The 12,510-nt window shown below is 48.1% G+C and overlaps 1 protein-coding gene across 1 annotated transcript in view; it reads left to right on the forward strand.

Annotated features, from left to right (window-relative positions):
* The first annotated feature begins 712 nt into the window (after positions 1-712).
* The window catches only part of LOC144141427 (metalloproteinase-like), a 67,286-nt gene continuing 55,488 nt past the window's right edge, over positions 713-12,510 (forward strand). The window contains exons 1-3 of the mRNA XM_077672989.1: positions 713-766; positions 8,360-8,538; positions 10,044-10,136. Of these exons, the coding sequence (XP_077529115.1) occupies positions 721-766; positions 8,360-8,538; positions 10,044-10,136 (318 nt within the window). The 5' untranslated portion in view covers positions 713-720. The remainder of the gene's footprint in view (positions 767-8,359; positions 8,539-10,043; positions 10,137-12,510) is intronic.

The raw sequence follows: 12,510 nt of genomic DNA on the forward strand, positions 1-12,510 counted from the left end.
AAACCTTCGACATTACTTTTAAAGTCTACGAAAGGCGGGCCCTGTGGTCAGTCACTTTCGTGAGAAATCGTAACGATGGTTTCCACTGCTTCTCTCAGGCTGGTGCGCCTCCGTTGCTGGGAATGCCTTTAATAGCTTTTTAGGCCGTCCCTCTCAGAGATTAGCGACCTGATCATTTGCCTCACCAAGTACTGCGGGGAAGCAATATCTGAGGGAACTGATCCTGGTTTATTCTAAGAAAAATTTTTCAGCCTCGGACAAAAGAAAACAGCGATGAAAAGTGCGATCGTTCAGTTGAACCAAAAATTTCCTTAAACGTTTTTTGTCGCTCAAATACCAAACATAGCATTTTCGAAGCAAGCGCCCTGACCAAATTCCAGATTCTCACTCACTATTAAGTGAACGACAATACAACAAATTATTCTAGTTTACTCGTATGCGATGAAGCAAATATGGTTACCTAAATCAAAGGCGGAACTTCGCGGTATCTCGGTTCAGTAAACAGCACTTCTTGGAAGCAGTCTTTGACAAAAACTGACAGCTTCGGGAGCTGCTTCACGTCAAAATGTCACACTTTTGTGGCGCAGAAAGAATAGTCATGTGTGACCGCTGTCGATGTCTTCTATCCAGGCACAGAAGTGACGTCCGTGAACTTTACCTCCTCGACATAAAAAACTAGACAGATTGGCTCTCCATGTCGTGTTCAGCAAAGTGTTCATAATGCACTTCATAGTAGTGGTCTTTATCCTTGCTTCGACCGCAGATGGTAAGCCAACGGGGATGTTTTTTTTGTGGATGGAAGAGCTTATTCGAAGCAAAGAATGTTGTCTCTAGGAGGCTGTTACCCCCACTACGCAACCTACACAGCCCAATGTTAAAGTGGTTAACGGCAATTTGTGAGAGCGAGTGTTTATGATAAAATAATACATACAGAGGTGAGCTCTGGCGGCCGAAACTCAGTACACGCTAAGAAAATATATGAGGTGTTCTTTCCCATTGAATGAGCATGCGTTAGCCATTGTATGAGTTTTTTATGCAGGTATGTCAGTGATGCTTCCACTGCTTTGTTTCAGAGGTAATAGAAGGGCAGTGCTAAAATGAACGCATATTGCCGCGAACCATGCATTAGGTTTGTTTATTTGTGTTTTGATTTTACCGCTCCACTGCGCCGGTCTGTGTTAATTTGAATGTATTGCAAACTCAAAGAATACAGAGGCGGCGAAGCAGCAGCCAAGGGAGTGACGTGACGTGCGCAGGCGACTGTCGGCGAATCGAAGGCCGCGGTGTCTGCTCCGCGGGCATTGATCTTCGGGCGCGTGTGTTTCTCGAACGGGCGAATTACATCCAGAACACTGTAGACCAAAGAAGATTATGCTCTGCTGTTGACATTAGTTCGAAACGCTCTGCCTGACAAAAGAGAAAGTGATAACACGCGCGGCATAGAAATTAGGAATGGAACACGCCCTTCCCTTAATTGGTAGACAGCTCACACAGACAGCGCAGCCCGGCGGTAAAAGCAAAACATAAATAAAAAACCTAATGCATGGTTCGCGGCAATAGTTCTGCTATCTTCCTGAATATCACTTGCGATTGTTTAAGGCTTGTGTGCTTTTTTATAGTTCATGATTAATCGCTTTAGGCCTAATGTGAAAAAGCCCCCGGGGGTCAAAATTAATCCGGAACCCTCCACTACGGTGCGCCTCATCGCCTGCACTGCAGCGGCGCGTTCAACCCTACAATCAATCAATAATGTGAAAAAGTGTAGCAGGATTTGTACGTCCAAATCCCGCAGATGGGTAGCGTGCATTCTCTTAGGAAGGATAGATTTGCAGGTGCGAGAAAAAAAAAGCATGTGCCCCTCTGTCTAACGACGACGATGCTTGAACCACAAGCTTTCTCGGATAGATTTTTTTGTTTGCCAATCCAACACTGGGAGTATGTGCTACTCTAGAGGTACGCAGCAATTTTTTAGAGCACCTACAGTATCTCTCGGTTGTACACTCCGTAGCTGCAAGGGTTGGGTTTAGGATTTGCGGCGCAAGTGGATACCTGCTGCTTGGCGGTCCCTTCTACCACGTCGAAATGATTCTATCGAATAGACGCCGGCCTTAGAACGCGAGGAATGCAGGTTTCATTGCTGCCACGGGAAGTGCTTTTTTTCTTTCACCTCACCCGTGTGGGATATATGAGGGGTTCCTCGGGGCGACTTAGCCAGTCCTGGCGTAAGCCACCACGCTAGCTCCCGGCGTGTCAACCACGCGGGCTCCCATGGCTACGGCAGCCCAGCGAGGTTCGCCGATACGAGAACACAGTAGACAGTAGTGCCGAAGCACAGCCGTTTATTTGGGGAATCCCAAAGCATGCGAGCACAGGGCTCGACGGCGTTCACGAATCACGCCGTCCGGGTCGTGACCGCGAACGGGAGGCAGGCACTCACGGCGCGCGACAAACAAAGCTCCCACCTGAGACACAAGTATCCATCACCGCCGCGTTCCGCCGATCTCGTCCCGACCGGGTCTCCGACGAGAGTCCCTCGACTCTCCCGCGCACACGCTCGCGCCGCCCGCGCCCGCGCGCCTATCCCCGCACACATCGGTGGCGCCATCTCTCGGGGGACGCCGACGAACCAGCGGAGCGCCGGACCAGTTTCAGCGCACCAGCGTCTCTCCCGAAGCGCGCGCTGGCTCGGGATCGCAGGTCGCGGTTCTCCACGATTCCCACACTCCTCCCCCCTAAAACTGGACGCCACTTGAGCTCGAGGGGCGCCACGCTACACCACACTCGTCACGACGCCTCAAGTCAGCAGAACAGCCACCGAACGCCACTCCCATGCCAGTCCACACCAAGGTTCGCCACACGATGCCGTCGTCGCGATGCTCGCTTCACAAACCCGGAAACACATTGCAATGGTTCCGAGTCTCTCGCGGTTGGGCAGCACAGCAGGTTGGCAGGCCCGGGGGTAGCCCGCAGCCGCAGCCGACGAACGCCGGGGTCGCGCCATGATGCGACCCCCACTCCCAGCTCGAGGCGGCAACAGGAACGGCCGCGCCACTGCGGCTGCCCGAAGGCTCGCGCCGCTCGCGTAGGCGCCAGATACCGCCGCCTCCTGGGTTCCGTGGCCGCTTCGGCCGCAGGTCCTCCCGAACGGTTGGCTGCCGCCCGGCAGGCCGGAGCAGCAACTGGCGGTAGCTTCGCGGGCCGCGCTCGGCCCCGCCGGTGGTTCAGCAGGCCATCCTCGCTGTCCGTGGCAGTGGTGACTGGCGTGGCTCCCGGTTGTATCCGTATGCAGGTCTCGCTCTCACCGTCCAGTTTAAACGATTCCCGAACTTGAAGTGGGGAGCAGCGGGTCTCCGCAATCTCCTGTGACTGGCCGGAAACCTTATTTATCGACGATCTCGCCAAATAGGGTAACAAAGATGCCCGAGGGGACTCCCCCTTGCACGTTCGCTTGCTCGCGGAATCGCGAGTCCGGCAACTGTGCTCCAGCCGCCACCCCCGCCTGGAGGCAGCTCGCCTGACTATTACGGGTTGTCGGCATCGAAACGCCCGTCCGAGCTATTTCGGCCTGGTGCGTTGGTCGGCAAAGCAGCGTCAGCATCAAGCAGGCGGGCTCCTGCAACTCACTCGCAGCAATACAAGCTGCCGTAGAGCCAGCGCCAACCGCAATACCAGCGGCTTACGGGCGCAAATCACCGGTATAGGTCGCCTGAGAGTCCGTCTCTTACTAAGACTGGCGATCTCTCGCGACCAACGAGCCCGCTGCCGAGCCGCGCGAAGCTCTTACTGCCTAAACGCAATCTCGAGCGGAGTCTTCACGGCATCGAGACGCACGCACTCCGGAAGCGCGGAGACAACGGTCCCATTGCTCCCGCTTCCCCCCGCAGCGAGAGGAGACTGATTCTTCAGCGATCCCCCTCGCTCTTTGTCAGGCGTCAAATCGGCTAACACTCCGCCTCGGACTCAAAGCGCAGTAGCGGCGGGCTCATTGTGCGGCTTGAGAACTCCCAAACACCGCACCCTCGCTCGGTAGTGTCCGCCGCGACTGCGGGAAACTTCAACCGGCGCCGCCGGCGCGGCTGCGCGGGGACGGCGCTACGAGGAAGGCGACCCGCCGCCATGTTGGAACAAGGCCTACGCACCTCCCGTCTCGCAAGCGGGCCGCGACTGCGGTGCTCGGAGGTATCCTACTGACTCACCGCCTGGTGCGTGTAGGAAGGTTTACACATTTGCCGTCACGGCTGTATCGGGCATCATAACTGTCTGCCTGCAACCGACTGGCGCGAGGCGTTTCGTCCGAAGTCTTCCGGACAAAGGGTAGCGGGCTACGACTGCAGCAACGCATTTCTCGGAGAGCTAGCAACCTCGAATTCGTCCGAATACGAGCCCCACGTTGGGCGCCATGTGGGATATATGAGGGGTTCCTCGGGGCGACTTAGCCAGTCCTGGCGTAAGCCACCACGCTAGCTCCCGGCGTGTCAACCACGCGGGCTCCCATGGCTACGGCAGCCCAGCGAGGTTCGCCGATACGAGAACACAGTAGACAGTAGTGCCGAAGCACAGCCGTTTATTTGGGGAATCCCAAAGCATGCGAGCACAGGGCTCGACGGCGTTCACGAATCACGCCGTCCGGGTCGTGACCGCGAACGGGAGGCAGGCACTCACGGCGCGCGACAAACAAAGCTCCCACCTGAGACACAAGTATCCATCACCGCCGCGTTCCGCCGATCTCGTCCCGACCGGGTCTCCGACGAGAGTCCCTCGACTCTCCCGCGCACACGCTCGCGCCGCCCGCGCCCGCGCGCCTATCCCCGCACACATCGGTGGCGCCATCTCTCGGGGGACGCCGACGAACCAGCGGAGCGCCGGACCAGTTTCAGCGCACCAGCGTCTCTCCCGAAGCGCGCGCTGGCTCGGGATCGCAGGTCGCGGTTCTCCACGATTCCCACACCCGTGATCATTAATTTGTCAGGGTAGGTTGGCTTTCCTGCAGGGCGCATTGGCGTACCACGGTATCAGTGCGGACACCAAAGCTTCACGATAAAATTCGAATGGCAGCGATAGATTTCCGCGCTGGTCGCAACAGTAACTCGACCCCAGTGCGTGAGCGTATGTGTTACCTGAGTCATCTTTCTTAATGTTGGTCAGCTGACTGAAGCATGACGGCTAGGTAAGCTTAGTTAAGCAGCTGTGCGTTTCCGTGGTCTATGTACTCCTTGTTATAGCATTCAGACGTATTAGACAGCGATAAAAATACAATGGAGCCCCATATGACAACTACATCATGTAAACAGTACCCTGTAATGCGGTTGTCGGAGAAGTCTAAAAACAGGCAATCAATGACCCTACATCTGTATGTGGTTTAGGTCCCCATATACTGGGCTCCTGGCAGCGTTTTGGCGATGCCCGTGAATCCGACAGCCCACGAAGCTGCACAGGAGGCTTGGTCTTTTCTCTCCTCCACTGACACCGCAGTCGCCCATACCTCAGACCTTCCTGAATGCTTGGACACCGCCGAAAGTACCAGAATACCATCCGCCTTCAGCGTATACCGGTGCAAACACGAAAAGGAACTCCGATTCAAGCAACTTGCGCCAAGCGATTACGTTTCCAATCAACCTTTTCTTACAAGAACCCGAGAAATATTTATTACCGTTTTCTACACTCATGCATCATTTAGCCTGAAACAATTCGCAAATGGTACTACCCCCCCCCCCTCATCAACACAAAATGTCCATACTGTCAACAAGACGTCAAGGCTGACTTGCACCACCGGGTCTGGATATGCCCCAAATTCTCTCGATACCAGAATTTCACTTCCCCAAACCCAGATCCCTCAACCCATCTCAATGTCCTCATATTATATACACACACCATTAAATTTATCATTCAGTTCGCCACTAACAGCGGCCTAGCGCGAGTTATACAGCCGTGGCCTACACCAGCGAATGTACCATTCAGTGCTGAACAGCCCTCCTGTGAAAAACATATGCCGCCACATGACTACCACGAACTCATACGAACCTCTTTCATTCATGAACCCTCCCCTCCTAACTGCCCAACGAGGTCTCCAAATTTTCCTTTCTGAACAAAAGATTGAACAATAAAAAATCGAAATTTTAGACAAAAATAACGGACGGGAACAAGTTGTAGACAACCTAAAAACTTCTGACGTCTTAAAAGAGCTTCAAAGTGAAGCTCAACTCAGCAAAGTGCCTCTTTCAGTTGGGTAGGTTGTCGTGCCGGCCAATGAGAAATGGTCAGTCGGATATGAGCTTTTGTCCCTGCAGTTTTCTGTCCTTATAGTTTCCGTCGTCACTGGCCAATCTCACTTTCTTGGCATGTAAGAATGTCGGTTGGTTGCGTTGACGTCGCAGTTGAGTGGAGATTGGAACAGTGATTGGGAAAGTAGACAAGAGAAAATTCCGCAACAAAGGATTGTTTGTTTCAACACGCCCGCACAATTTATGACAATTTATGGTGACATGTTTATAAAACAGCCGGTGTCTGTCAGCCACACTGACTGGCAGAACACACTTCGTGTCGCTTTCCCAGAGAGGATACATCGTAAAGTATAAATTTCTTTCACGCGCCTACAATTTAGACGTGAATTCTGCATAACTTACGCATTTATCCAAGGTATCCTCTTGGCAGGACCACAAAAATTTTAAATCGAACTTTCATAATCTCCTAAATCTTGCCGGTTGCTACGCTTTGGAGGCGGAAAGCGAAAACACCCGTGTGTTCGACATTTCATCACGCGTCAAAAATCAGCAGGTGGTCGAAATTAATCCGAGGTCCTCCTCTACGGATGCCTGCGTAGCTTCGTTGCGTTTCCGCTCATAATCTTCATCATCATCTTTTGCTGCGCTATCCCTTACCAATTCCGCCTGCTCCCAACCCTTCTTCTCCTTTCGTCCCCGGTTGTTTGTCCCATTCCACTTCAAACTCTGACAATCCCGCTCCAGTCGTGTGCATCACTCCTCTTCCTACATTTTGCCGTACTTTTGCCGTACTTCCCACTTTTTCCATTGCTCGTATCGCATCCTTAGTGGCGGGGTAAAAAGGTGCGCCATTTCGCCAAAAAAACTAAACTTTTATGTCGTCCTGAAGTTTTAATTTTACCCTACACTTAGAGGCAGGCAACACCTAGGTGTTCGCAGAGCGCGGCAGCCGTCCAGTGCTATGTGGTTAGTTTTTCTCCGCCTTCACTAGAATTCTAATCCGTTTTAGTCACCCCAACTTCTTCCTTGTGTTAGGTTTGACCGTTCTTACCTTACGGCATCCCAACCTTTTCAAACACCCGCTGGCTTTCGCTTCCGTTATCTTGTCTCCATTTTCACTTCTTCCAGTTCCGGCCATACTGTCCTATCCTGCGTTTTTTGCTTTGCGTTTCACCATCTAGTAATTGTTTTGTCTATTCCGCATGCCTCACTTTTCTAATTGTTTCCGCTAATATTCATCGCTCCGCTAACCCCTCTCTCCTTTCACTCTCACTCATCTGTTTTTATGAACGGTGTGTTGCTAACATTTTTGGGTTCAATTTGAGCGGCGCCACGGTGCTACGAAACTTGCAAAGCGTGCGACTAAGGGCATGAGCAGATATAGCTGCGTCATATTAGGGAGACGATATCCCTTAAAACAGACCCGTTTTTAAAGTAGTACAAAATCATTGAGGTTTTTTTTATCCTGCCGCATTACTTTCGCCATTCGGCAGCAAAGCAAACAGAAATAAAAAATTTGCATGAAATCATAATTACCAGTATTTGTCTTGCTCATTTCCTATTAGCAACTACCACTTTTAAATTCTCAGCTTGTGTCCCGAGCATTCTTTGATTTTACGCCTATGATTTTATGGAAATTTCCAGCGGCAAACAATGTCCGTGTTATTTTTAACTAAATTAAAAGCAGGGCAGTTCTGAATATTTCGTTATAATCTTTCTCTTTTTAGGCGCAGTGGCAGTGAGACTATTTTTGTGCTTGGGAACATCAGCTCCTTCGCTCCTTAAATACAGGCATATCTCGTTGTAATGTTTTGTTTTATGCTACGGGGTATTTATGAATAGCGTTATGGCATAAAATCCTCTGTAAAAATGCATGCAAGAGGAGACTCTAACGGCAATGATTTAAGAGAGCTTGATTCAAACAGCCTATATTTTCTATCTTTAAGTAATTCGGAAAGACTAAGATTCGGTATACCTCGTCTACATATCTAGCGGAATACACAAAGCGTCCGTGGGGTCATTAAAGAAGGAATGAATACGACATGTTTGTTGCTTTGCCACGTGCATCATTCTGCGCCAGATTTTCCTTGCGTTCGATATCATTCTTAACTGGAGGTGAAAATACGTTCTTCACGCAGGATATCGGAGGCCCAAGCCGAGGCTTGTTTACCCCAAGCTTCTCGAAGAGAGGTCTTCAGACGGAAGAATGGTTCTGCATGTGCACGATGATTTGACTCTGAACCTCCGCAAAGCGTCCGTGGCTGCTCCAAAACTACGAGTTCTAATCGAGGAAAATGGGGCCAGAGTCACTCGTTTCGTACGTACAAAATATAGCGTATATTTTAAAATCATACGCAGAAAAGAAAGCTTTGTTACAATAGAACAGTTTCAGTTTAGCGAAGATTTTGTCCTGCTTTTTATATTTAGGTTACCTCGTTTGCTCCAACCACAACAAAATCAGAAATAATATTGGTGCAAAAGCTAGTTGCATTTGCATCCTTACAATATTAATTTGCCCACCGTTAATCACTTATTTCAACAAACCTTAATTAGAAGGATTTGTGGAGATTTTTGCCCTAGACTCTGTTTGTTCTTATAAATATCTCGGTGTTAACATCACAAGGAACCTCACGTAGAAAGTTCACATTGAACATAATATGGACAATGCAAATCACATGCTGGGTTACCTCAGGCATAATTTTGCTAAGGCACCATCTTACCTTAAACTACTGTTGTACGAAGCAGTTATTCGGCCGAAATTAAAATATGCCTAGTCTATTTGGGATCCTTTTTTTAACAATATCGTAAACTCACTGGAAATGGTACAAAACAATTCTGAACGTTTCATCCTGTCTAACTATAACCGAACCGCCATCGTAACAACAATGAAATCTACATTTAACCTTCCCTCCCTAGCAGTTCGACGTAAAATTTCCCGACTTTAGTTGTTCCACAAAATATTTCAACACCAACATCTGCTTGAACAACTCATGTTGCCTCCATTGTACGCTTCTTCTCGCCTTGATCATGCTCACAAAGTCGGTATAGCATCAAGCCGAACGACCCCCTTTTCTCAGTCGTTTATTACCCGTACGTCATTAGAATGAAATTGCCTCCCCTCTCCTAGAGCAACCATTGTAAATCACACGCTTTTCAAAAATGCCATAGTCAACATTGTGTAACTCATGCTTTGTTGTGTGCAGTTATGCTTGCTTGCTGCGTTTTTTATTGTTGTTTTGCCTAATTTTGTATAAGATGTTTTTTGGTATGTATTTTTTTAGCTGTTTTTTTTTCGTTGTACTTATGAATGTAACCACTCCCCTCTATAATGCCATTGGCCCTGAGGGTATTACTAATAAATAAATAAATAAAAGAAAAAGACCCAAAGTTAGAGTGGAAAAGTGATTGTGTGGGAAAGTATTTAGTCGGCGTGGAAACTGGTTTAGGAAAGCTCGTAATTAAAGCGTGATAAAGCCCTGAGGAGACAAAAATATTCCTGCACATTGTTGTAGGAAATTTCGCGGAAGTCGACTTTGTTGACGGGTTTTATGGAATGTGTAACGTCAAGCAATATAAATTCTGGCGAGTTTTATAAGAAACCGCAGAATATAACCACTGCAGAAATCCTTCTTATAACTATGACAGACTTCCAAGTGAGTGTTGTGACTGAATCATCAGTTAAAATGTTGAAAACACAATTGTGGAACAGCGACCAAGAATTTTGCTTTTTGTGCAGTGTTTAACTTATCCGACTGAAATGCTTGTATGCATTTATTAGTGAACACCATTCAAAGTTTTGAAATTGTCCTTTCAACTTGACAGTACACAGGTGAGGACATTGAAAAAGATCTTTATGAGGATGAAGAAAAGATGGCTACCCTGCATGTGACCAGGACCGCACAGGGTGTACGAATGGTGCGTATTTTGAGAAACTAGCGTCATATTATTCGACGACTGTATCTTGTCCTAAACTACAAGGGTAGCTCAATAAAAGGCAGTGTACCCTAACTCATTCATAATTTACCCGTAACGCGCAGTTTACTAAGACAGAATGTGAGTTTTGGTGTCTTCATAACTCGTTGTCTTCGAGAAGTTAGATAATTTGAGAGGGCACGATGAAAATCGAGAAAATAATCTGCTAAGGTGACAATCATTTCTCTGTTCAGCCTTTTCGCCCCGTCGACGCCACCCAGATTTGTTTATCGGCTGAAATCAGAGATTATGACAAACAGGTTCTTTTTATACTGTCGCTACAAAGAAGAGCAAAATCAATTTAAAATATTCAGACACGGTACGAGCCTTTTTTTTTGGACCAACAACAACAACAACTTCGTTGACTACACGAGCGAAAATAAACCATTTGAGCTCATCTTAAACGGATGGTATAATGTAGACAAGGCATGCACACTACAGGGTTCCGCCGCGGACCCGAAGCGAGAAGAGTTCTAGGGGATCATTTTCATTCATGGTTGCGGTTGCCCTGTCGGAGACATGCATTGGATGTAGACATTGACGCAGATGAGTCAGCGGATGTATAGTAAAGGCGCCTAGAGAACACTTCACGGTTTTGTCAGTTTAGATGGTATCTTAGGACGAACGGTGTTGGCCAAGCACATTTCGTGCAAGCTCACACCTAAGCACCGTATATCTGTGTATATCTGACGAAGTGCGCTTTTTGTTGGGCTACGGCGGCTTCCTCAAACGAAGAAAAAAAACAATTATAATAAACCAAGTCGTTCCTTTTCAAGGCACCAGGCGCGGCCAGAAGTGGCAGGTGACATTAAACCATAATTTGTCCGTGAGTCAGTGACTCATAGTGGGCAAAGACCCCTGTAACGTACGGGACATTCCGGTTGGTAAACAGAGTAAACATTCTTCGTTAATGTATCGTAAGAAAGGCTATCGCCTGTAAGACTGCACCAGGTTGGTAGAAACGTTGGAATTTGTGCGTTATTATACACATTTTCCTCAAAGCATGAAAAGTCTACGTATTGACTTGGAAATCTATCAACGGCATGCCTGTTTAGATCTGTGTCTGCTTAATGGACAATGTAAAAAAAATATTAGCGTCTCATTCGAATCGACAGCAACCACGTTCTAATATTACGAGGTCACCGACCGCACATGCAAGCTCTCTACGGCTTGTGAAAAAAGTTACACTCATAATAACATTGAATGTTCTACTTGGCGTTAATATTGAATTTTTTCACGATATTTTGAGGAGCGTTAAAACTCCTCTAGGATAAGGGGATCATGTCTGGGGTCATCCTCTAGCAGTGGGCCGCTGGGCAGGCGTTTTATAGACCTTGTTTGCACAAGATTTCAGAAAAAGCAAGCAACAGACGAATCACTGATTCATATAGTAGAGGAGGTACCATACATGCGAAAGCCGGAAACATGTTAAGGTTGGGAAAGAAAAATTCGCTGTGAGAAGTTTGCTGCTTGTGCATCTGAATGGACCAAACGTTTTGTTCACTAAACGATAGCGCTGTAATAACTGGTTCATTTGGAAGATTATGAGCCCGTTGCATATTACCCTTTTCAATATGGCTGAAAGGTCCCGAAATTTCGTTTCCAATTTGTATGAGAATGCTTCAAGCACACTGCGTACTCTTAAAACGTGCGGTTAATTTCCCTGACGAGGAAATGATGTGGTGGGTGGTGGACAGTAACTATTACTCAGAGGCTCCAATTTGCGATGTTGAACTGTTTTCAATTAAGCGCTATCGTAAACGAGGACAAGAACCTTCAGAAATTCTTCAGAGAATCCCAGATAGATATCCTGCGTGTATTCGCGTTTAAACGTGTCTTGCTGAAAGCAGCAACAAATACTTGAAGGACACTCTGGTTACGTATTTGAGACTGGAACGCGAAAACTTTATCGGGTAAGCACTTCGCATTGGAACATTCTGAACGGCGCATAATTTCTCGGTAATTTTTTCATGTGAAATGTTGGGGAAGCGCCTCCCACTCCTAGGGGCTTCGGTGCGCGTGAAGTGGCGCTGCGGGTTATTGCTCAGACCAGATTTTCGCTCACGGTGAACGTCACTCATGACGCCGGGTTAATTGGCGACGCGGTGCCCTTAACGTTACTCGCAAAAAGACCCAGCAGTATCCTTACTCAGAGACAGTCGATAATCTTGTAAAATTTGGTAAAAACCGGCTCTCGCATAACCTAGAGGCATAGCATTCGAACATCGAGCCAGTTAAGGGTCACATAGAATCATCGGTATTAGGTGTTTCTAAAATGATGTCATGAAAGTATCGATATATCGATACTTTCATGACA

The sequence above is a fragment of the Haemaphysalis longicornis genome, unplaced genomic scaffold (assembly GCF_048455015.1).
Source record: "Haemaphysalis longicornis isolate Haplotype H1 unplaced genomic scaffold, Haemaphysalis longicornis Haplotype H1 scaffold_6, whole genome shotgun sequence".
NCBI lineage: Eukaryota > Metazoa > Arthropoda > Arachnida > Ixodida > Ixodidae > Haemaphysalis > Haemaphysalis longicornis.